General features: G+C 41.6%; 3 protein-coding genes and 1 long non-coding RNA gene across 5 annotated transcripts in view; 3 read left to right on the top strand and 1 right to left on the bottom strand.

The window, feature by feature from the left end:
• Positions 1-26,610, top strand: part of LOC145451538 (uncharacterized) — a 232,931-nt gene that overhangs the window by 42,581 nt on the left and 163,740 nt on the right. The gene's annotated exons all lie outside the window — the stretch shown is intronic.
• Positions 1-26,610, top strand: part of LOC145451515 (RNA-binding protein RO60-like) — a 250,536-nt gene that overhangs the window by 108,141 nt on the left and 115,785 nt on the right. The gene's annotated exons all lie outside the window — the stretch shown is intronic.
• The window catches only part of LOC145451528 (uncharacterized), a 207,447-nt gene that overhangs the window by 108,238 nt on the left and 72,599 nt on the right, over positions 1-26,610 (top strand). The window lies entirely within an intron of this gene.
• Positions 74-26,249, bottom strand: LOC145451510 (uncharacterized). Of its 2 annotated transcripts, XM_080329720.1 has the most exons (10): positions 22,301-26,249; positions 15,911-16,017; positions 14,956-15,060; positions 8,797-9,000; positions 7,692-8,361; positions 7,242-7,377; positions 6,336-6,437; positions 5,452-5,497; positions 4,134-4,221; positions 74-3,399 (listed from the first exon to the last, which is right to left on the bottom strand). In XM_080329720.1, the coding sequence occupies exons 1-10, from the start codon at positions 22,474-22,476 to the stop codon at positions 978-980; spliced, it is 4,056 nt and encodes a 1,351-aa protein (XP_080185846.1). In that variant the 5' UTR covers positions 22,477-26,249; the 3' UTR covers positions 74-977. The 2 variants fall into 2 exon arrangements, with proteins under 2 accessions (XP_080185846.1, XP_080185847.1); XM_080329721.1 differs by lacking the exons at positions 14,956-15,060; positions 15,911-16,017; positions 22,301-26,249 and adding an exon at positions 9,982-14,097.

Genomic DNA, 26,610 nt, shown 5'->3' with positions numbered 1-26,610 from the left:
TTTTACATCGACTTCATACAATTCTATTTTCGTTTCATCGTACGTACCGCGTACGCTGCTTACTGCTTCAAAATTAATGATTGGATTTTATTGCAAAAAAATGTGAAAATAACGAATAACATATGACTGACTATTGCAATAAAGTGAATATTTGCGAATAAAATATATAGCAAAACATAAATTTTAAAACAAATAAATTCGGTCGTTAGAGTGACATGAGATAGGAAACTTCGTTACACGTATAGCTAGAAATAGAATTATTCAGTCGCGCAAGAGTACATGGTAGTATGCAATTGGCAATGATGTCACAATAACGATCAGATTTTGACTGTAGAGCTCTAAAACGAACGCTGCGATAATCATTGGACAGTTTAACGAGCGCATACACGCACGAATCATCATTAATTATATACGAGAAGCTGAATTATATTCATTAACTCTTAGTTGTACTTTTGCGTATTCAACTGTACAATATACATCACATTTTCCGATCACGTCACCTTTCTGTATAAGTTATCTACTATATCCATCATGAATTTTCAATTACGGTATAAAACAGGGCGTCTTTTCAGTGTCTATGATGGGAAGGACAAAAAAATATGGTTGTCATACGTAGGCAATCGCGTACGGGCGTCGTGCATCCAGGAGGGGTGATGTTTCTTCAGAAAGGCAATCAAACGCAGGACTTGATATGGACACAGGTGGTCAGTAACGGAGTTACTGCTACTTCTAATAGAGTGCCAATGATAACTACTTTGACCACCACTGGACACGCACAATCAGTTTACAGATAACAGGAACGCCACGCTCGCAAATATGGTACAGTGAGACCAGCTCGTCAGTATTTCTTGATCATTCACGTCAGCTTGACGGCTTACTTTGCGGACCCGCACGACTCCGCGTTTTGGCGTGAAGAATCGTATATTGTCTCAACGCAGTTTGCAGACCACCGCTTCAGTTTATTCAGATTTACTCTGTCAAACCGAAGACTCATAATCGCTCATCAGATTCTCTCTGCTCCTGTGAGCTATCCTTCGTTGAAGCCCAGGGCTAGGGGGATAGTCAACAGGCACCGCGTAGTCGCCTTCTTCCACTATTGGATAAAATGAGTTCGGAGCGTTGTCGAGACGAAACATAGGCGTCGGGTATTGCGACATTGCATGGTGAGGTGAAGACGGTGTTATAGCATCAATAGGGTCGGCGTAGTCGTTATCTTCTGGTAAGTAAACGATCTCGCCTGTCCTCGATATGCGTCTCCTGTCTGAATCGATTGAAACCACTACATCACGAGTGCTGGTAGATTGAATAAGCGGTCTTGAAACAAGAGGGATTTTAGGCACTGTTCTAGGGGACACTCTGCTGAAATTTGGAACTCTTTTGGATGGTGTGGGTGTAGGAGAGATAGGACTGTCAATCGCAGAATGTTGCGTTCTAAAACGGCGCGGAGAAACGGCCGTATTCAGGACAGGCGGTGTCAACGGCGGGGTGATGTTGACGCTGCTGGTTGAGTTATATCTCACCGAATTACCGACAAGTTTTGGTAGGATATTCGGTGAATTTTGACGCTTTGTCCCGACCTGTTGCGTATTTCTAGCGGGCGATAAAGATTCAGCCCTGTTAAGATGCCGATTCGTCGCTTTGTTGCCCCTATTCTGTTGAGAATGTTCCCTTAAAAACACAGGACTCTCAGAAGCGCGGTAGCGGTTTGTCTCAGACGCTAGATGCGTCCGGCGAGGCGTGACGGGTATCTCTGATGACGTCACACTACTCCAAGTTCCAGTCTCCGATTCGGAATGTGTTTTTGCGTCTCTGGGCGTGTGCGCCTTGTTTGAATGCGGAGGGGTTTGATGCTCTGACATCTTACGCTGTACTGCTTTGATGATGTCCTCTGCGTCTGTGGTTTCGTGCACCGGTATGTCGTCTAAATCGATCTTTTCTTTGGGCGGAGGTACGGGGGGAGAGGGCAATTCGGCTCGGTTTCCAACGCGAGTGGATTGAAACTTGTTTCTGCGTTTTTGCCCTTGAGATTTAGGGGTGTAGCTATTATCCTCGCCACCCGCGGTTTGTTGAAGCCAAAGCAGCTCGCTTTCTGTCAAATGCAAGCTTGGAAGCGATTTCCGCTGATTAGAAGGCCGCGTTTTACGGATTTTCGCGTAATCCGGCTCGTTTCCGCCATTTTTCCGTTTAGAATTATTACCGATATCCGTAATTTTCCCGTTTGGAATCTGCGAATACTCGCTGTTTTGGGTGTTTTCGATCGGATTTTCCATCGGCAATGGCGGTAACTGTCGATTCGGCACCCTGCGTGGCGTTACAGGCGGGGGCAAGTCAGGTGATTGGGGGTTTCGATTCCGTCGAGGGGGTACAGGGGGCGGCGCATTTTCTCCTAACATCCGATTTAAGTCTTCGACTGCAGGGAATGCAAAGTCTTGGTCCGCTGGTTCCAGATTAACGGATTGCTGATCTGTTGTTCCGCGCGGCGCAGGTGAAGGATGTTCCGTTGGTTTAATTCTAGAAGGACTCTTAGACTGGGAGTCGTTGAGATAGTTTCTAGTGTCGGAATGACTACGGATCCTGGCGTAATCGTCACAGTTACCTAGGTCGGTTTTTGACATATTTATTAATCCACTGTCTTCATTTTCGTTCATTACGGAAGTGCCTACGTATGAGCTAGGTCTTGCTGTTCTAGCGTTCGTATCGGATTGAATGTCTCTCTGCCATGACCGTTTCTTTTCTCGGCTGCTCTCTGCCTCGCAGAGATACAGCAGGGTTTCGACCACCATCTCCACGTTTCGGGACTGCATATTTCGCGGTTCCAACTCTTCCTTGAGTTTGTTTTTTAGTTTCTCGCGCTTAAATCTGCTTTCTGGGGTTTTATCGTTAACGCGAGACTTACGGACGCTCTGCCTGTACCGGTACAAGATGTCAATTAAACTACCGTAATCGCTAGAAGCCCGCTCGTGAAGCGAGCTGTTTGAACCTGTCTGATCAGGTTTGTGCTGTATTTTTAGCGCGCTTTGACCGCTCTGCTCGCAATCGTTAGCTTTGCTTTCGGGATGAGATTGCTGCAGTCCACGACGTATCTTAGCCACGTCTACAGGATAGTTGGGTTGATGTCCGGGCGAGACTAACAGGTCATCATTGTGTTGCTTTTGCTCAACCAAGACTTCAAGTGGCGGTTGTCCGCGACGGCTGCGTCGAGACTGTCGATTTCGAATTGGTTGAGACGTGTCGGGGTTATGCTGCTGTGCGTGTTGGTACGGCAGTTCGGGGAGAGGTGCTTGTTTGCGGCGGTGGGACCTTTTCGGGGAGGTTGAAGACGTGGATTTGCTACTGCTGCGTGTTGGGCGATCTGGAGGCGAGTCGCTGCTGCTGCTGCTACTCCAACGGCGTGAGTGTCTGAAATAAAATATTTCGTGAATATATATATAGAGAGTGAGAATCTTCATTATTCCACCGTTCAAATCAATAACATACATAACAAAAATGCGATTCGGTGAAATGTGATATACGACAAGGTATAGACGGGAGGCTAGATATAACACGTAATGAAAGTCGAGCCACCCAGAGCCAGAGGCGGTCAAAGAAGTCATCGTTGTTACTCGGGTAGAAGTAGAGGTCACGTAGTGAGTGTCTTGTCTAATCAAGCGCAAGAAGAATTAGCGATTTACAAGACACGCAAAAATACGCCAATTAACGTAGACACTGCTTGAAAGAACACGAGCAGGTTGTATCAAAAAGTCGATTTGGTGACGGGTTCCCTTCAAAATATTTTTGAGTACTCCGAAAAGTAGAAGTACATAGTTACTGATCTATTAAAAAAATCGTGTGGAACGAGGTTCATGAGTACAGGCATGACGATATTCATGACCATGAAAGGAGAAATAGAGATTAGGTTTGCTATGGACTAAGGATAAATTTACGGATAGTTCAGTTCAATTCAGTTTATAAATGGTTTCATAGATAGGAAAATACCGCAAATTTGAGATAAGATGAAATGATAGGAGGTGGTATTAGAAAGCACTTCGAAATTCTTCGAATTTTCTTCTCGAATTCCTCCCATCAACACAAAGACACGACGCACAAGACCAAACCAAAATCGAATCTAAAATATATGCATAATGTAGACGAACCTTTGCTTTCTCGAATTTCTTCTTTTCGCTTCGAAGTCCGGTTCACGCATGCTGGAAAGTCTGTGTTGCCGAGAGTCCCCCGGAGGTTCTGAATCAAGGAGACGAAACATTCTCAAAAATAGAACCTTACAGCGTAAACTCGGGACACAAGCTGGCTGCTTGGAAACTTGCACTTACAAAATTGACATGGAAATGGAATGGTAATGCTGAAGTAGCACTGACGCTCAAAGCAGCCACAGTCGTTACCCAAGTAGAAGGGATGCTGTAAATTTCTACTCGGTTACAAGTGGATTTTACGAGGGATGTCAATATCACTTCAAATATAAGTAGCAATGAAAGATCTGGGAAGACCCCAGTAGTTATTTAGTACAGATAGAATGGGTAGAGAGTTGCTTACTTTAATCAGTCAAGCGTCGGTGCCAGTTCTTGAAATAGTAAGTCACGTCTTTGAGACTAAAGCAGAATGACTAATGGCGATGAAAATAATTGGAATTTTGGAAATTATAATCTATCACGTAATACAGGGTATAAATCGCCCGGTGGCGATGACAATCCCCCTCGTGAAGCCGACGCGAATCAATACAAATACTATACTTTCTATATGATAAAATTTAAAACGTAACAAGAACGTGGTTTGACTTCAAAAGCATAAGGGGCAGTCACCAAACAAAGCATATCCACTTGTCCGAGTAACGAGTAATGAAAGTACCAAAACCTACTTGATTAGTTCGAAAAAGTATCAGTAATTAAATACTGACCACCAGGGTTGTAATGACTAGAGTCGCGATTTTTTGGTGACTCGACTTGACTCGAGTCATTTTTCAAAAATGTAGAATGACCCGACTCGAGTCAATTTTTGTATTGAATCGACTTGTACTGGAGTCATTGTACATGACTCAAAGCAAGTCATATGACCCGCGAGTAGGACGGCCAAGACAGACATTTCATTGTAACTTCGAAGAAAGTCACCACATTATTGTAATTTCGTCTATCAGTACTGATACTTGGAAAATATAGGGCCAGAAATTGCGAGTCGTTCTATATTACTCGAGTAGAGTTGAATTAAAGTGGGTTGAACCGGATTGAACTGAAAACTGAACAGTGAACATGATGACTTGGACTCGGACTCGAGTCAAAACACTATGACTCGGAAAGGACCCTTAATTAGCTGACTCGGACTCGAACTTGACTCAGCAGTGAATTGAAAATGACTCGACTTGACTCGAGTCAAAACTATATAAATGAGATTGACTTGTGGCTCAGAACCTTGTGACTCGGTTAAAACCCAGCTGACCACCTCTTGAAACTAGATACTCACCGAAAGCAGATGACCATCGAGATCTGAAGAAATACGGATCTTCGCCCTAAAACACAAAAAAGGACTATCTCAAGCCAAACACTTGGAGGTACAGAAGTACTATATGCAATTGAATGATATATATTCGCATTGAAATAAACCCGAATATACCCGTGTATATATAATAGGGCGGTTCAAAAATAACCTTTTTTCCTTAATCTTGCGGGCTACGTGATTAAATCGTTAGGTTGCCTTAAAAAACGACGCATACCAAATTTGAATTCATTCCAACCAATATTCGCGGTTTACGTAGAGTTTGAAAATTTTGAATTTGCCCAGAAACGCAAAAAACAAATTTTTCAAATTTTTCTGCCAACCCCATGAAATTGTTCGGCTGTCTTCAAAGACTATGCAAAACAAATTTTACTCAATTCCAAGCTGTAGAAGCGGAGTTATTCCAGTTTTTCGATGAAAATTATTGGATTATCCACCGATCAAGGATAATCCCAGAATTATCAAAGAAAAACTGATATAACTCCACTTCTACGGCTTGGAATTGAGTCAAATTTGTTTTGCATAGTTTTTGAAGACAGCCCAACATTTTCATGGGGTTGGCAGAAAAATTTGAAAAAAAAAATTTTTTGCGTTTCTGGGCAAATTCAAAATTTTCAAACTCTACGTAAACCGCGAATATTGGTTGGAATGAATTCAAATTTGGTGTGCGTCGTTTTTTAAGGCAACCTAACGATTTAATCACGTAGCCCGCAAGATTAAGGAAAAAAGGTTATTTTTGAACCGCCCTAATATATAAATATAGTGTACATTGCCTGGAGTGTTCGATTTTTTTTATACAGGTAACGTCATATTTGGTGATTGAGTTGTAATTGAGTTCATAATCAACTCACCGTCGGGACGTCATCAAGATATTCGCTGTTCCGATTGAACATGTCGGAATAGTCGGAGGCGTCGGAGTAACGTTTATCGGACGATCTCTGGCGGTAGTAGGGCTGAAAAGGAAGACGCGCATTCTGTAGGATAAGCAGTAACGAGGACTTTGGTGTAAAATTCTATGCTAATTCGATGCTACGCTCATTCGCGCTTTTCCCGGATTCCGGAGATTCACTGATTAAATTGTTAGGTCGCCTAAAAACGATGCACATCAAATTTGGCTCAATTCCAATTGGTAGATGTGAACGCACGAGAGTTTGATCATTTTGAATTATTATAAAAACAATTATTGTCAACCCCGTGGAATTGTTCAATTGTCTACAAAACGATGAAAAACAAATTTGACGCAATTCCTACGCGTAGAAGCGAACTTATTTGAGTTATTTTGCGAATCAAGATTTTTAAATACTGAAAATGACTAGACTCGAATCGAGTGAATTGCATATTGACTCTACTTGTACTCGAGTCATTGCGTGGGACTCTAATCAACTCATATGACTCGAGACTCAGACGGCCAAGATAGACATTTCATTGTAACTACGAATAATAGTAATGTTACACATTGTTGGTTTTTCATCTATCAGTACTCGTACAGGGTTGGAAACTGTTAGGAATGTGAAAATCGAAACTGAACAGTAAACACAATGACTTGGACTCGAGCCTCCGCACCCCGATTTGGTCTTGGACTCAGCTCAGACTTGACTCGGTGATGAATTGATAATGACTCGACTTGACTCGAGTCAAAACTATAAAAGTAAGATTGACTTGTGACTCGGAACCTTTTGACTTGGTTACAACTTTGGTATGAACCATGATAACTCTGACCGTGTCTGCAGACATCTACCTTTGCTTAACCGCCTTACCTTAGGCCTGTAGTACATGCCCGGCTTCATGCTTTGGCGGCGTTGGTGATCGTGTATCATTTCGTTTACTCTTTTGTGTCTGCTCGTCGGTCGTTGTGTCTCGTCTAGGACCTCGCAAGTACCGTCCGGCAACACCCTACAGATAGAATTTGGAGATTCAGATCAGGCATCCCCGACGGACATAACATGTTTTCGAGTACTGAAATTCCACTCTCTTTTGCCAGAGAGAGTTAATTTATCAACAACAATCAGCTACAGCATTGCCAAAAAGTGCAATGAAATAGGCATGGTCGAAAAAACACCAAACTATCTTTAATGTGAGTTAAAAATGGCATTATATTCTTTGTGGTCGCATCGCATGAACCGACGTAATTAAACTTTCCACGTCTTTCACACTGTCATGGCGATACTCGATTCTGCCCACAGGCCTAGAGATAACCACGGTCTTACCCAATCATTTCGTCTTCGTGTGGCTCTAAACGAACTTGTGCACGATTCGTAGGATCTTTCCTCGGAGAATGGCCCGGGGGCGTCGAAGACCCGTGGGTGTAGGCGGGGTTCACGTTAGGAATAAAGACAGTGTCGCTTATGGGGCTTTGATTTCTATGATCTCTCTGTTTCATTTTTGAAACAGGAGAGCAAGGTAACATTCTGGTAGCACCGCTGGACGGTGAGGATTGGCGTGAAATGTCGGACGACCGCGCGGGAGATTTGGTCACGTGACTCGCGTTCTGTCTTCCTATTGGTCTATCGGTGTTTATGTCTATTATCGCGTCTTTTGTATTCCCTGAGTTCGTGGGACGCGGCATTGTTTCGGAACAGTCCGTTATGACATCAGAGTCGCCTAGTAAGTACTTCCGGTCCGGTATGGGCGGTCTGACATCGTGCTGTCTCGGCTTGGGTACGTTGTCCCACTCTCCGCTGGTCCGGTCGAAGTGAGGCAGCCTCTGGGACTTACGGGGTTGTCTCTGCTTTTTTAAAGCTTCGATTCGAGTCGTTACGGGGTCTGCGGACGGTGCGGGGTCACGTAACGGGGACTTGGAAGGGTGCGGTCTGTTTTCGTGGGTGGGGGTTTTGGTGGTGGCTTCTCGCTTGGGTTTGTAGTAGAAGATGCTGCCGTCTGTGAAACAACATCGTTGTGGTTGTTGCTTGTAGAGTTGGAAAACTAAAAAAATTTCAGCTATTTCCAATTAGATTAGAATTAGAATTACAGTTTAATAGGTAGAATTGGAATTACTGAATTCGCGAAAACTTGGAAATTGAATCAAATGCCGAAATAGAATGATATACAGCAAAAATCAAGTTCTGTTCATGTCGTACCAGAGTGGATTCTCGTAAGCACGGTAATGTAAAACGTCTGCACATCAAGCTTGGGACGTTTCGCACTTGCAGCTCTCCAGTAGCATTTTCAGGAAGGCCAGGATTAGATTAGAATTAAAATTGAGCATAGAAACATTTCACAATTACACGTTTATCCAAGTCCGGCCTGCACACCCAGCTTTTACTGTGTCGTTTGCCTGCTACCCGAAACATGTTGTATTGATCGCACACTCACCCCTGTTGAACTCCTGGCTCTTCTCGCGCCGGATTGGAAATTCGCCGAGAGGAGTGCCTTGCTCCCCCTGAGAGTCGTCGCCGTTCTGCTTCATTAACTCCTGTAATGACGTCGACGGATGGGCGGATTGGGCGGTCCGGGCTGGCGACGCGACGGAGTTCGTGGGAACGATAATGGCCTGTCCTTGCGTGATATTCCGCGACTCTGCGACGAACCATGAAAGTTTTATTCGTATAGTTGGGTGTAAACAAGATATCTGGCAAATTGATGGTGCGTGAATAATGTGTGCTGAGTTTCAAAGAAAGAACGTAGGCTAACTGAATAAAAGCAGTGACTGACAGCCGGACGCTGCACTTTAAACGAATATCGTGTATTTCGCAGTTTCTGACCCTAGCGTACACTGTAAATCCATGACTGTTAAACAGGTGTGTTTATCTGTCAGATTTCCACCACAGTGTGGGGTGGAAATAGGTAAACAGCACTTTCAGGTGCTAAATTATGCTATCTCACCCTTCCGTAGGGTGCAAACGAGTCACTCAAACCAATTCATATTGATATATATCCCAGGGGAGTTAGTTGGGTTGTTTGCTGTACCATCTTTTTGGATTTCTTGAAGTAGCACACGAAAATGGAACCCACAACACTCGTGGGATATGCACCTCCATAGCGAACGGTGTATTTGGCATATCTTCTCCCTTTGGAAGGGTGCGAAAGCACAATTTGATCTGAAAGTGCCGTCCACCTGATTTAAACCTCACGTTGTGGTGGAAATCTGATAAATACACCTATTTTTACACCCGTGGTTCTACAGTGTGCAATAAAATAAGTTGATGAAAGGGGGCCTATGATGACGCAAGATAGGCCCCGGATGAATAGAAGAAACATCGCGCTTCCGCCGTCAATGGAATTAGTACGTTTTAAGAACAATGAGATAAGTTGAACCGTAGAATTTCAGTAAGTGTGTTCATGTTTGATTTGCTTGTTGTTGTTCAAATCCTACCGCGTCGCATTGTAGCGTTAGCTGAGCATTTGTTTTTGCGTTGCGAATATATTTACTTCGTTCTACCTATTCCTATGTAAAAGTAAATCACGATGGAGACATAACGAACAGACATTGCTTTTGCACCATATCTATAATAACATTACAAAATTCGAATATCGCGTTCCATTAGACCCGGCACTTACTGTTCTCTTTCGCCGGAGATTTTTGAGTTTTCCCCTTCGATTTGCGATCAAACAACTGACCGAAAAACTGCGACACCCTTCTCATGGCTGCCTGATTTATTTTATGCTAGGCGGCTATTTCCTATCTGATAGAGAGGCACACATTTAATGGTGAAGCAAACGTTTACGTGCCGAATTACTTCATTTGTAACGAAAACCACAAAATCGACGAGAAAAACACCATCATAGGCTAAATACCGGGCGTATGTAATAAAGATTGATCAAATTGTCGACAAATCACCGCCCACTTTACCGTTAATCAACTGAAACCTGAGAGGTAATACATGAATAACTGCCGACTCAACTATACCTCTTTACAATACGTCACTGCGTCTATATACGGGGCGGCGTGATGTGTACAGCGCCAACACATTGAGTAAATTAGTCCCAGCGCTGAATAACTGCTACAATTTTCTGAACAAAGCTACCAGCACTCGACTTGAAGACATCTCTGGTTCTCTAGGGAGACCTTCCTAATTCGACATCGTGATGACTTGTGTTGCGCGGTGCACCTATGTTCCAGCCCAATCGTTTACGGTACTCCTTTGGGGCGTTGCACCATAATAGATTTCGCTATCGGGAGTGGATGGCTGCTTTCATTGTCAAAAGCAGCAACGCGATAAAGTATGATGTACAAATGAGATGCCATTACGCCAACGCGCAACTGGAAGGGCCCATCTTCTTCAATTGCGTTACAGTACGCGATCGTCGACTTGAACAATATTACAATTGCATATTGGCACTTCCTGTAGCGAGTCTAATACGTTGAACTGCTGGTGTTCTGCGATAGATTGAACCCGCATAAATAAAGTCACTGCGAGGTCTTTAGGCTTCCGCGCTATTTTAATATGTGATAGACTAAAACACCTTTACTCATCAATCCGTAAACACAATGGGTTACAGCGGCCGGTTCAAATTCCAATCGTCATCTACAACCTCTACCTCCATCTACAACAGTGGCTGCGGTGAACCCCAAATTTTCACCTAGTCACCAGACCAAAAAGGTAGCGTATAACACATCTAATACTATAAAATGCTGGTGCACGAAATGAACTGTGCACCAACAACCGTGTATATACTGCAAATGAATGTAACCTTCAGCGAACTCCGGAGACTAGCTCCGCAAACGCCGTGGTTCGTGTGAACCCCGGTCAAGAAACACAGCTCTACCTACAGAACATGCATATGGTGTGGAAAATCCACCACCGTCTAGACTTAAATTTGAAATTGCAATATCGCAATTTTCAAGCCCATTGTGTCTATCCTATTTCAACAGGGGATGCCTTGAATGTCATTTTGGTACTGGGAATGATCCCAATGCAGAACCACGTACCGCAACGTTAGCAGTCAGTATTTAGGTCTTGGAATTATCAGTAAATCCACGATTGTCTGTCTCATGAATGAACATGTCAATTTTGAATAAGAGAGCAGATCCTGAGTAAAGTATGGCTCATTTACACGTGAACGGACGACGTCATAGATCGCTTACAAGTAACCCAGTGACGTGAAAATACCGCGACTGAGTAAGCTCGGACAATAATGATTAGTCTACGGTTAGCTCATGTATATACATGTGGTAGACTCGTCCGGTTTAACTAGAACTAGAACTATATCGTAGACGTAGAATGTACTCCTCATTTCGAAGCCCAGCTATATAACCGCATGCATCTCAGCTAATATGACCGTGCAGTTGCTTTGCGTGCGTTATCCGTAACGGTTGTGTTGATTCAGATTGTAAAAAATGGGCACGCACATTGTATAGCACCGACCGTCATGTTTCGACGAGAGATCAAAATGCATTTGTCAAATTTGGTGATGAGATTGTTGATATGCAATGTTCTTTCTGATTCTCTACTAGTGGCTGGCAATTACTCCGGGGTTTATTTCAGTATAGATAAGATATACTATTCAAGATATGTAGCAATCCAGCATAACTATTTTTACTTTTCGAATCGGTCGCTTTCAAGCAGCAGCAACCATAAATGTTTTCCACATTCATCTGTCGATTACCGATTTCTAAATATTCCTTGCATCTGCAACTACAATCACACCAGTTGCATATCTACACATCTACTTATCAAATGCGCAAATCCAGACCCAGGCTACTCAACTGTCGGACCACGGTCCTAATGCGGACTTTTCAGAGTTGAAACGGGACCTAATCTCTCTCATAATTTACTGGGTCCGTTATCCGTTATCAATAAAAATGCCTATTCACCCACCAGCTATACTAACAGTACAATAAACACATTTCGATTATTGCTTTTGCTGTCACCGCTTTATAACGTAGGTTGCATATAGTTATACCGTATTACATTTGTATGACTGTGAATTATTTCATGAGAGTTATAACGGACTTGAGCAAACTTTAAACTCTTGTCACTGGACCATTGCTGAAAATAGTTTAGTAGCCTTTATCTATACCAATAGTGCCTCCCTACACTATCTATGACAACGCTTTGGCAGGAGTAAAGCAGCTATCTTTGGTTACATGAGCTGACTGAGCTACGCTGACAGCGTAACAAATTGTAAGGCATCATACAGATACACTTTACACTACAGATTGCAATTGCAACACGGATATATTTCTATCAATACAAATATCGCGGTGTTGAGACGAAACAAGCCTGCAGCCTGGACTTATATACAGCAGCGAACAATAACCAGATATCACAGCTTTAATGTTTCCGCATCAATATCCAGCAGAGGCTCATCGCGAAATAACTCTGTACCTGAGCAGAGAACATTTCCTACGCGAGGCTAGGCTTGTTGTCATCTCGAATTCAGCGCGTAAGATTCTGAAACGCAGCCACGCAGGTGATTCATTTCAATGTGACGCATCCCGAAGAAACAAATCATATCTGTTACTGCTGGCGTACCTAGTCTTCCGGGTCAATACGCGTTAATTATGCGCATTGGGGGACTTACATGTGGTCAGATCAAGGTTAAGCGTGTCTATATAGAAGGAATGTAAAGGTCACGGCCATTGCCGATTTACAATGCCTATACTCCAATCATACATGATTGACAATGTAACATTGATTTTATTTTTAACCTGATAGATTTAACCAGATTTGGACAGCTAAGTAATTCTAGCTGTTTAATTAAACTAATTAGAGCTAAATACCAGCAATCTAATTCCAATCTAATTCGCGAAATGTCTCTATGCTCTCATTTTAATTCAAATCTGGCTGCTGATTTTCCTGAAAACGCTACAGGTGAACTGTATAGTGTGAAACGAGCCCAGCTTGGTGTACAGACATTTGCCTTTCTCTGAACCCTGATTTGATATAAACTGAACTTGATTTTTGTAGCATTTATTTCGAATTCGGAATTTTGTTAAATTACCAAGATTTTGCGAATTCAGCAATTTCAATTCTAATCTAATTTGGAAAAAAATGCAGCTCACAGTTCACATTACAATGAAAGTGATGATCATGAAATTATTGTTTTATATATATTTTTATAAAATATTATAACTTTTGTGGTGACTGTGCCCGTCGCCCATGATGTAAAAGTTTTAAAAACGTGGTTGTTCGACTGTGTGGTCTATTTTATCTCGATATTGCGTTCATGCGGCCCGCGGCCTCTACAAAATTTGAAAACTTGACCCGTTTCGAGTTGGAGACCCCTGGAATACGCACTCCGATTAAGTGACGCGACAGCTTCTAAATACTAGGGTTGCCGTATTTGGAAAATCTGAAAGAGGACACTTTTTCAAAATGTTCAGACTTGCATTACCGGAGGAAAATCCTGAAAAATGGTAAGTTTTTTACACTTCGTAGTCGTCTGACTAAAAAAAGGTCGACTTTCCGGCTCAGCTCCCGAAACAGCCGCCGGAGCGTTACTCCAGTGCTGATTTACTGTATCTCAGTCGAATTTTGCCCTATATTTAACCTAGATCCTCAAAAAGAGGACAAAATCTCAAAAGAGGACATTTGGGCGTCATTCGCGAACACTTTCAAAAAAATCCTCTTAAAAATGACGTATGGTAACCAATGCTCCCTCTAAACTGCGCACGCGCGCAAATGCGCAGTGCTGACACGGTCTCTGCGCACACAAAATCCGAAGTGATGACCTTTTTTCAATCTTTACGCACTGTTGTCCGAGAGTCTGCGCAGTGAGTTCCCTCAAAAATTAGAGGGAACATTTGGTAACCCTACTAAATATCTAATCTCGATCTCAACAAACAATACTAACAAATTGCAACTGGTTCGGTATTCTGCACTTTGACATAAATACAATGGCGCTCCACTTGAAGGTTACTCCATCGTTATTGCCGGTATCACGAATAGAAGCGGACAAAACGATAGACCTGCTCGTAGTCTGCTCGCGTGGTAGGTATACGCTCTAGGTATACGTCATTCGCGAGTGGGTTCAATAAATAGTATAAACATGTCTACAGTGGTCCTATTGTTGCGTCATAGACGGAAGTGAGAACAGAACTATATCAACAGAATTTGGGACCGCTTCTTTCAAGCCCGGAATTAGTCAGGTCGCGTGATGATTTATTGAGTGCAAACAGATCCAAGAAACACGTTGGAAGCAAACTAGTAAAACTAGAAAAATTCCGTTTTTCAAAATTATATTAGAATTAGATTTATAGCTACACAGTTTTTTCGAAATTAGATTAGAACGATCATTCTGGCTGCACATGTTTTTCCAACTTAAGTTAGAAATATCGAATAAAGTTCAGGTCATATCAAATAAGAATTCATTGTCACAAGAATGAGAATGGTAAAGGTCTCCACAGCAAGCTTTTCAGGAAAACCAGAAATAACAATATAATTAAGATTAGAGCAGTCAAAGCCATTTCCCAAATTAGATTAGAATTAGAGCAAATAAAGATTTCACAATTTAGATTAGAATTATAATACTGGTATTTCGCTCTAATTAGTATAATGATTATACTGTAAATTATAAAAAAACCCGTACCTTTGTTCAACACGCGCAGCAGAGCGGGATGCATTATGACGTCGGGGGGATTGTGGTGCACAGCTACCTTGTCTGGTTTGTCTTTCTCGGAAATCCCGCCGCCGCCTTTTAAGAAGACAAGGTGTAGTGGTTATTAGTAGGGCTGGGCACAATGATTCGAGTACTCGAATCTGAATCGAGTATTAATTTTAATGATTCGAGTCGAGTAGTAAAAGACAATTTTTTCGAGTACTGAAATTATACGCTCCTCACCACCGAAAGTTGATTTTATCAACGATCAACGAGTTTATGCTAATTTCACTGTTGAAGCCTTGAAACCTTGATTGGCCGTATCGTAGCATACGAAACATGAAGTACAAAGCTACGAAGGTTACTGGAAATAGCAGATTTCCTAAGTCATGATCATGCCACAATATTGTCACCAAGTGCAATGAAATCGGTATGGTCGAAAAAATAACAAAGTATCCTTAATATGATGGATTACAGGCATTATATTCTTTGTGGTCGCTTAAAAGGTACCTATTTGAACTTTGACAAATAATATTCTTATATGACGTCATAATGAGTGATACTCGATTACTCGACTCGACTCGAAGCAGTTTACGTGATTCAGAATCGAATCACTCAGGTACTCGATTTTGCCCAGCCCTAGTTATTAGTATCGCATCACACTTTGAATAAAAATATCGGTATCGATCATGACGGAGCAATACATCTGCAATTTTTGTGACGTCACAGCATGGCAATTTGCAGATGCTAAGATAAATTTGCACGGGCGGCTGTTGCATGCTGCGGCATGTTACGTTATTAAGCCGTTTGAATTTTCGCAGTCGCAGAATCACTTGTGTACAATTATACGGCATATTCATACTGGAATAAACCTTACTATTTCCAGCTGACGCTCGTCGGGTTTATTCATCAGTTCTGTACCTCCAAGAATATCTTGAATAATTACCTGTCACGAACAAATCGTCCCATCGGCCCGACCCGATCGGAGCTCCTTCGAAAATTAAGGAATGCATCCGCGCCCTGCGCGGATCGAATTTGCTCTTTTGGTGCCTCCTGTAGTAATAAATTAAATTGAATGACAATGAATGTGGACGTTGTATATTTTTGTCTTTGATGTTTTTACAGCGACTCGTGATATACATGTGCACGATCTGTGCATATTAGGGTCGATCACTATTTTTTCCGGATTCCGGGGATTCGCTGATTAATTTGTAGGTTGCCCATAAAAACGCTGCACACCAAATTTGGCTCGATCCCTACCGGTAAATGTGAACGCACATGAGTTTGAAAATTATTAATTTACCGTATTATAAAAAAAATAAAAGAAATTGTCAAATTTCACTGTCGACCACGTGAAATTGTTGAGTCGTCTACAAAAACGATGGAAAACAAATTTGACGCAACTCCAACCCGCAGAAGCGAATTTATTTGAGTTTTTCGTTAATAGTTCTGAGATTCCCCACCGTCCAAGCTATTTTTGCGAATCCAAAATTTTCAACTGCAATATAACTTCGCTTCTACTGGTTGGAAGGGAGCGAAAATTGTTAAGCATAGTTCTTCTTTAGTTACTCCCATATTCATAGCTCATCACGGTCGAATCGAAATTTGACGAGCCCGGACCCGGACGGGGCTCATGCACTTTCGGACCAAAAGCTATTTTCTCCATAGGACAGTATATACGTTTCTCTGAATTTGGTCACTTTTCAAAAACCGCAACTATATCAGAACTTCCCGATTTTCAAAAGCCGCAACTAGAACTAGAACTATACGCAAACAGTAGCTGGTTAACCGTAATGGGGTTCATCGGATTGCGGCTGTGTAAACTCGCCAGTCGACAGGTGCTAGCCGCTGATATTGATTTATACTAAAGTCGTAAACTTCATGAAATTGCGCAAACGTGCGTTGCCAACACGGGAGCAGCTTTTCCTACGTGTCGATAATGAAGGGGTCTAATTAAAGTTGGCATTGATGTAGGAAGATTTATTCGTTGCCCGACATTCGAGCATGCGACATAACGAAAAACTTCGGTTGAACATGAACATACGACACCTCAGCATGTGACTTTGTGTGTAACCCGAAAAGTAACTCTCAACCCAGCCCTAATCCTGAAATTAAAGCTTATATATATCATAATCCCAACCCAAACACTAAATATATCACCCTATCACCCCGAAATTTATCCCACATGAAAGGTGTTACATGTCAAATTGTCCCATCCTAAAGTGTCCAACGTTAGGCTTACCATATTTTGGAAATCTAAAAAGAGGACACTTTTTCATAAATAAATTTCCAACTTTCAAAACCGGAGTAGAATTCTCAAAAACCGGTTAAATTTTCCCACTTTGTGACAAAAAAAAGGTCATCACTTCCGCTCAGAACTCAAAATACCGTTTTTCTCCCCACATTGCTAGGTGGATGACTAAAAAAAAAAAAAAAAAAGTCATCTTTTCGCTCAGAGCTAAAATCGCCGTTTTTCACCCGTCGGAGCTTCACGTCTGTGCTAATATATGGCATATCACTCGCCATTTGCTCTAAATCTGCTCTAAATCCTAAAAAAGAGGACGGAATCTCAAAAAAGAGGACAAAAGGGCGTCCTCCGAGGACACTTTCAAAAAAGTCAAAAAAGAGGACAAATCCTCTTAAAAGAGGACGTATGGTAAGCCTATCCAACGTTATTACGTCAAGCAGGGTTTTTCTTCAAATTTCACTGGCTAGTCGATAAAGGTTGGCTGAAAGAACGCTATATACCACATAACATGTACGAACTACGAAGGATGGTTCTTTCATTTCCAATTTAAGAATTTCCCATCGTAAATACTATTTTTTCAAATACTCCAATAACCACGCCTCTACTGGTTGCAATTGAGCCAAGTTTGTCACGCATCGTTTTCTTTAGAAAACGTTACAATTCCATGGTGTAGCCAGTAAAATCTGTTTTTTTGTTTTTCATTTTTATTTTTTAATAAATTTACATTTTTCTTTCTGTAATAGCTTCGCTTCTACAGGTTAGAATCGAGCCAAATTTGACAATTTCGTGGGTTTGCCTGTAAAATTTTTTTTTTTTAATTGTATTTGGAATTGAGTCAAATTTCGTGTACAGCGATATTTGCCAACCTAGCAACTTAATCAACCAGCCAGTAAAATTAGCAGAAAAAGGTTATTTTTACCTAACCCAGTTTCAAGTACCGGTCAGATATAAGCCATAAACTCCGGCTTGCTCAACATCATCAATATTTCAGCAAAAGCAATTTGATTATGAACTGATATATCGATTTCACTCAACTGCCTGTCACTCGCCTCTTACTATCGATTCCAATTTACCTTTCACGATCACGGCGATTAATTAACCACGTTTCACCGCCCGGGTAAAGTGATTCGATAGTTACGCAACAAAATCCATATCGAATATGTCACTAAAAAGGCGACGCGTCGCTTTGAAGTGACACAAGAACAGAGGGATCCAACAAGCAGTACCGGTGGGATGTACCGTGACTTGTTCGAACTCAAAATAGATCAAACGCGGGGTGTTCTGAGGCTTATCTGATGGGACTAGCTCATCCTAGCTCCACTCCGATACGTTAATTAAGATGGTCGCGGACTAATTGAACCAAGCAAGTCACTCAAACAAACTTCCTCGCCAGCCAGAATGTCAATCAGTACAATCATAATTATTGAATTCACATTGGAATAAACCTGGATATTTTCACGGGTAATTATCAGCAGCAAGGTGAATTGAAAAGAACATTATATACAGGCTGATAGCGCAGTGGTATAATCCGCGGCTGCAACACCAATGGGTGCGGGTTCGAGTCCGACCGAGGTCGACTTCCGAATTCCGATACCTAAGTGTTGGAGGTTTACCTAGGCTCCTCCTCGCCACATCATCCGCGTAAGCGGTGTCTTACAAAAAGCCTAGAGGTGGGCCGTGCTATAAGTCGGCAGTTACGGAAAATAAAAAGAATATCGGCCTGGTGTAAATGACCATAGTAGTCGACAAACACCATGAATACCACAAACCAACCAACCAACAGGCTGGTGCAAATTACTGGATTTTCAAAATGCGTAACTCGAACTCGAACTACTGACCTTTAAAAATCCGCAACGAACTAACACGCTAATAACTAGATTGAAGTTCGAAGCAAATGATTTTTATTTTACTTTATCGGAATCGGATCGGCTTTCCACATGAACATCTGCACGAGTTTGTAATGGGGGGTTTCAATCCGCAAAGCTCAATCCAGGCTACGCCATGCACTCTTGGTAGTGATGACTCTGAGCTAGCAATGGCCAGGAGTACATTACACAACGTAACACCGGTTTCACGATTCACGCCAAACGACAAGTGTTTTCTATTCGTTTGGTATGGTAGCTTTTTTTTAATGCGCAACTAGAACTAGAACTACTCAAAAAAGTAGTTAGTTGACGGTCGACTATTTAGATTAGTAAATTGTACAATGTACATGTACAGGTATGATTGTATAATCAACATCGCATCACCAAGTATGACGGATGCAATATCAGCATACCAGATGCAAAACACCCATACAATAGCTTACGAGCGAGATAGGCTGGACAGTGGACAGTGGACATAATCGGTGTTATTGATTGTGCTCGCTACCGCATAAACCGAGTGTGTCTCGAGCAGTGATTCCCAACCGCGGCCCTGAGCGCCGCATGCGGCCCCACAAAATATTGAGAAATCGATTTATGAAAAAAAATTATATTTATAAAATACTCTTGCTTGGCTTGGAGTCTGGAGTTTTCAATTAGGATTGCAGGAAAGTTGTGAGTAGACTGCTAAGATTATGTCACTGCTGTTTCAATGCAATGTGCCCTAACTTTCCAGTTGAACGGGCAGTACCTATAGATATAGGTATAGATATAGGTATTGACAGGATCGTAACTGCCGCACCCCAAGCCCCCCAATTGAGGGGAGCGAGCTCGATGGGGGCCCAAAATTATTTAGTGAATTATGCAACTTTTTCAAAGATTTGGTTCCAAATACCTTAATTATTGGGTACTCTTCGACCAAGATAAAATACGCAAGATTTATAGAAGTGGGCATATCGGCGTTGGCGATTACCACGCCACGACGCACGAAGACATGAAAAGTTTTAGGCCATGTAACGTGCGACTCCAAGAAGTGTGCCAGAACGATCGGCAGCGAGAAAACCTTGGCCGAAAAGGTCTGCCCTTACGCTGACCGAAAACTTCGTTATGTATATTCAAAATACATATAGGTATAATTGACTATAGGCGCCTAAATGACTGGCGCCGAATGTTCCTGTCTTGGCAATCTGAACGTCACGAGACAAACAGGCTGCCATCCCACAGAGAAGAATTATATGCCAGTGAAGAACTATCAATTTGAAATCGTGTGCATCTTTTAGTTTAGTATGTTTGGGCGGTTCTATATTTCTTCATATAGCAGACTGGAGGTCACGAAATAACAAATAACATCATGTAACGAAGTCGTACCAACGGGTCCGCCCGTCCGAATATGTTTAATTATTATGTACGGGCCCTATAGTTTCCAAGACACCTCACTCAGCTCTACCGGTAAATCTGATTACGTGAGCAGAGAGGACAAGTAATTGATAGCAATATATATGCAATTCCCGATCTTATTGACCTATTTTATTTTGAATTATCGAAAATTTTCGCGCTCCACGCTGGCCCGCTAAACGGGGATCATGATTTCGTGGCAGAAGCGAACAACGGCACAGTGGGTCGGTTTATCACCCTATGGGAACTCAAGACCTAAGTGCTTTGTCGGGATGCTAGCAACCTCGACAGAATGTTTGATGGCATGAAAGGTCATGACTGTTGATGAGAGAATTAAAAAATATGATTCGGTCTATAGATAGAGAAACACGCGTGAATTGGAGGTAAATCGCAAGGAGGTAATTTTTTTTCAGTTGACCGCTTCTAGAATAATTTTTTGAAAAAAACTGTGTAGCTATAATTCTGGTTCTAATCTAATTTGGAAAAAATGTGTGGGTGTAATTCTAATGCTAATCTAATTTGTAAAAACTGTGTAGCTATAATTCTAATTCTAATTTAATTTGGAAATAACAAAACTGTGCAGTTGTGATTCTAATTCTAATCTACTTTGTAAAAAACCGTGTATCTATAATTCTAAATCTAATCTAATTTTGAAAAGCTTCAAATTTTCTAGTCGCCATGTCTGCACCGGATATCGACATCATATCGATTGAAATCAGGATACGGATTTCGAATTAGATTTCCTACAACGCAGCACGTTAACGCACGGTCACGAAGCAAGACATGTACTTAATTGCGATCAGACAATGTCTACCGTCTACCTGAAACCGAATATAATACCAGTTAGTGACTGTTAAGGAGCGGATGCGGGATTCTTGTAGACAAGCACCTAGTCATTGATCGTCGATTCAACGCCCTGCAGCTTCTATTCCGGCAAATGGTTTATAATTATATATATTCGCTCAAACCTCTCATGGATTCGACATATTTGATCAGGAGTCTACATTCGTTCACTTCGACTTCATAAAACCGGAATATCGCGCTCAATTCGTGGGAAGTGGATTACCAATAAGTCAATAACTTCAGTGGTTCCCAACCTTTTTCGAATCATCGCCCTCTTATCAACCTCGACGCAAATTTTCGCCCCTCATATTTTCGGAACCGAAAAAGAGGACATATAATCCGGAAATTTGTACAACTTAACTCCGAACACTGATGAATTGACTAAAAAAGGGTCATTCTTTACGACACTACTCCCGAAATACCCGGCTCCACGTATAATCGGTGGGAGTTTACCTTTTTCTTAGTCAACTTTCGAGGCGGAAGAACAACCTGTTTTTCACGTGCATTTCGTGCCGATTTCGTTCTCTATCGTCTCCGTCGTACGATATCGCCCCCGAATCGCTCCCATGGTTATTTTCACCCGCCCTGTTTCTCAAAATCTCCCACCGGGGGGGGGGGGGATATCGCCCACATTGGGAACCACTGCACTATACCATGGTCAGAGACGGTGCGTAACGAAGTATTGGTACTTTTTGCCTGTGCGGAACAATTTTTGCCGACTTGTACTGCATACTTAAATGGTTACGTTATTCAGCGCACTTCCACATGAACAGTCCTTTACCTGACATTTTTGATTTTGTAAAGTAAGTAGTAGTTTGGGATATACTGGCGTGAATTACGTGACTTTCTTACGTGCTATTGTTATGATAACTGGGCTAAAGTTCAAAAAGACACTTTTCACATTTTGAATTTTGCAACGTAGAAAGTACTTTTGGAATATGCTTGCATCACTTTCACAGGTAAAGAATCAAAACGTATTCTTACTCACGTGATCACATTCGGCGTAAGCTTTGCTTTGTACTGCGGCACCTTGGTTTTGAAACAGCACGTGCACGCGAATATCAGTAGCCCGGTGCAAACGAGAGATCCCGCCGAAATAACGATCACGATCACCGGCCAATGGGCAGCTCCAGAACCGAAGTCGGAAATCGCGTCATCAGTCATATTTTAATCACAGTGTCCAGAGTAAACAGGCGGCAGGATGCTACTATACTCCTACATACATATTTTTATCGACTACAGGTAGCACACCTAGAAAAAGACATATTCGTCTATAAAATATCATTTAAAACACGACGGACATTATTGTTCAGGGGCGTGCCTATGTAAAAAGTCATTGTGAGTCGCATTAAATAGTCTATGCAAATATTTCTCACCGCCAGTCAATCATCAACGACCACGTTGCATTAGATGTCAATGTGAACACTGAACAACCCTGGTTATTACACAGTGCATTGGACTTTGTCCGGCGTTTCACCATCCAGACTTGTGCAAACTAGAACTAGAACTGGAACTACTCGCTTTTAGAAACTCTCAACTAGAACTGGAACAAACCACCTTTAAAATTCTGCAACAAACTATATAAAACACAACTATTCCGAAGCTACCAATTAATATTTATTTTGTCGAAATCGGATCGGCGATAATTCTGAGCCAGCAATGTCTGGAAGAACATCACGCGGCAGAACACCGGCATCACGATTCACGCCAAGCGACGACACGTGTTTTTTAGTCGGCAAGTTCGGCAACTAATATTTTTTAAATACGCAACTAGAGCTAGAACTACTCATTTTTCAAAATCCCAAGCTAGAACTAATAAGAAAACAGTAGTTAGGTGTCCGCCAACAAACTATAATGGTAGTTTGTACATGTACAAGTCTGCTATGAACCAGAAATATAACCCCCAACCTCAGTCGATGATGACGTCAAAGTATGCCGGCAACTGAGCAAGCCGCGTTTCCTGTTTCTACTACTATCTCCTCACGTAAACAACAGTCATTTCAGGGGCCAGCCTTGAAGGACAATACCTATCAGAAGTTGTGTCGCTACGCATTAAAGATGACGATACTCAATAACTCTCTGGCAACTGTATTGACACGAGTACTGCACAAATACCTGCGTGCTAAGTGACTCTGATTATATCCGCCTATTTAGAAGCAATACCAAATGAACCGCACTGCCCCTTGATATCCGCCTAGCTGACATATTGCGCCGTCGAGAATGAAAGCGAGCATCGATTTAGTTGATAAACAATATTTGACTACGCAATAACCATGGATTATAACAACAGATGCCTGTAAGAAATGCAGGGTGCCTCGCCCGGAACCCGTTTTTGGCAAAAGTTACCGAGTTATGTAAGCTGATTGAGAATGGATAGGAGTGATCACTCAAAGGGTGTTAACAGATGGTATGCTATCTCGGCCTGATCATGCGTAACTTTTACTACAAGTTGAGACACTCATGTATTGATTCGATAATTATGCTCTAAACCAGCGGCGCTGCTAACACTAATATCCTGACTAACTTTATAGAGAAAGACGCGTTAATGACCAGCACACGACCGAGACGCATACTGTAAGTTCAAATCGCTCGATATTTATTAACGATACGTCTTATGGTTCGAATCAGTTCACACTTAACATATTTATAACAACACAAATGGACCAGCCAGCTACGTGGAATTGATCAGCCATCACGGTAGAAAGTAGAACGATATACCATACAGATTCATGCACAGCACATGATTCATTCAAATTTACAAGTGAAAAGTCATGAATGAACCGCGGCAACACAATAATATTATTTCTTCCATCATTATTCACACCGTTAAAGCAGGTATTGCCGATCGCGTCAGCCTGAAAACAACGTAACGCGTACACAGATTTTTTCATCCCACCTGAAACAGATTCAGTATGAGATCTTAGTCTTCAAGGAATTGGTATCTACTTACTTATTGCCTTATCTAGTAAATGCTCCTTATCTTATCTCAAACTGTTTAAAGCATAAACTCAGTGTAAACTCTACACTACAGGTGTATCTCTTGCTAGACTCTGCTAGGGGAGCTATATGTGTGTACCTATATGACATCGCCCATACAAGACTTGATAAAGCAACTATACGGAATAACTTCGTAGTTCGTATAGATGCCTTATTATACCTATGCATATCAAATCACAGACACATCGGCGCACGTCGTGCTAAAGTATCAGCCATTATGTCTACTTCGTTGAACCAAATTTCTACATCTGTACGATCTAGGCAGCCTTCACAAAAACTGCATATAGATAAGGCTACACGCTGTCACGGAGTCTAAACTGTCGGAAATAGAAATGGAATTCAATACGGTGACGTCTTCATTGCATTACGATTTGAATTGGAGTAGTCCATAAAGTACAGGTCCGAGAACAGGCAGGCTTCCTGCCTTACAAGGTATAAATCGCTAAACGACTTTCATTACCAGCTTGATTTACTTGAAACAGCGAAACTCTTAGTTTTCATTCGATATGTTTCGCTGAAACTATACGCTAAGAAGTCGATACGGCTTTACGGCGATGCGATTTTAGTCTGCGAATCTGAAGAAACTTCATTTTCATACAGTTGCAACTGGATTGCAAACATTCTAAAGCCGAAGCAAAGTAAACACGCCGTCCGACTTCGATGTCCCGGAGGCGTTAAAATCCAGAGGCTTTCTAACACCGAGCAATCGCGCGAATAACGTCGGGATAATGATGGAAATGACATGTAGTTTGTTAAACCAAGGGCCTTATTAAGGCTGCTGATTTACACGCGAATGTCGGTAACTTCTTGGGTATGGTGTGATAGTTCTATTTGATACGAAAGTGGTCGGGTATACGACCAGATCAGCGCCGGAAAGAAGGCCAAATAAGCAGGTCGATATATAGTAACACCACAATAAACTGAATTCCATTGACAACAGAATTGGAGCTTTGTAAATACTGTGTGCTGTCTACAAGACTTGGACAACTAGAAAATGTCCACTTTTTCCAAATTAGATTACAATTAGAATAGTAGCTTCACAGTGTCCCCAAATTAGATTAAAATTATAATTATAGCTGCACTGTTTTTTTCTCAAATTTGATTGGAATCATAATTACTGAACTCGCGAAAACGGTGCGCAATCCATACGAAATCACAATCATTACTGATGGTCTGAACCGAGTGTATTCTTCATAAGGCTATACTCTCTACAACTCTATGCCCTGCTCTGCACTGACTACATATGGGAGAACATCAAATTATGAATGAAACTATATTTGTAAAACGGGTTTATTCTTAGTCTTCTGTTTGAACGCATCGAAATATTCTGTTTAGCGTAGAATATGAATTACACTTTCCCCGATTAGTTTCGCATTCGGATTCTTTCGACATCATTACAGCCGATATGTTCGAAAACGTAACACGTAACACGTATCTAAACATAGCGTTTCTCATTTCGCGTGGAATGAACGTTCGTCTCGTTCTCGTTATTCTATAAAAGTGAGTTGGTCGTACGCCAAAATAAGTGACGTTCGAAAATCCCTTGTCGACTGTCAAGTCAAGATCGAGGCGTATCAAGAATTGCAGAGCGGTTCGTGGATTCACTACGAGATATAACGATTTTCTCGGAAACATCTGATACTAAAATATCGTCCTATCGAGTGCTAGATTGCGTATAACCGAATTCCGATGAAAAGATAAACAATCGAGCCCTCCCGCGCGCAACAACAAACAAGAAACTTGATGAAATTCAACTTTTCAACTTCATTTCAATAGTATATACATACTGAAATAAACGCGAACTGGTAATATGACGATTGCCTCTAACGAGTGTCAGCCGAAAATATTCGAGATTATTTCAATATGAATATACTGTCCAGTTTTATATTGAAGTTCTGTACCTCCAAGAAGCTTTCCAACTTCAAATTTTTCAACAATTCGATTTTCTTACTTACTTCATTCACTGAACTTCAATTTGCAGTGAAATGTATTAAAGATGATGTGTATCGGACCCAAATAATTACGCTTACTACAAGGTATGCGACCGCGTGTGGATGCCAAGTTCTAATCAGAGGTAGTGAGTAACGGAGTGGTTCTACCTGTACGTAGCATATTGAAATATGAAGTATGAATAGTCTATTCACTTATACTTGAGTGAAAATATACGACTTACTTAACTTCTACTTGAGTACGAACGGAGACAACTACCTCCGATTATAGCGAAAGAAATTTGGATTCGTTGGTCGTGACATTTATACCGTGAGTCGAAGTTCATGGTCAAAGGCGACATAATACACAGGG

This window comes from Botryllus schlosseri, chromosome 12 (assembly GCF_051294905.1).
Source record: "Botryllus schlosseri isolate E-star chromosome 12, Bs_hap1, whole genome shotgun sequence".
Taxonomy (NCBI): domain Eukaryota; kingdom Metazoa; phylum Chordata; class Ascidiacea; order Stolidobranchia; family Styelidae; genus Botryllus; species Botryllus schlosseri.
Note: the sequence above shows the minus strand (reverse complement) of the source record. Positions and strands in the feature narration are given on the sequence as shown.

Coding starts and splice junctions, on each gene's coding strand:
- LOC145451510 (XM_080329720.1), bottom strand. CDS start 22,476: ATGACTGATGACGCGATTTCCGACTTCGGTTCTGGAGCTGCCCATTGG. Junction 8,362..8,796: donor GAGCCAGGAGTTCAACAGGG/GTGAGTGTGCGA, acceptor GTTGTTTCACAG/ACGGCAGCATCTTCTACTAC. Junction 5,498..6,335: donor ATCTTGATGACGTCCCGACG/GTGAGTTGATTA, acceptor TTTGTGTTTTAG/GGCGAAGATCCGTATTTCTT.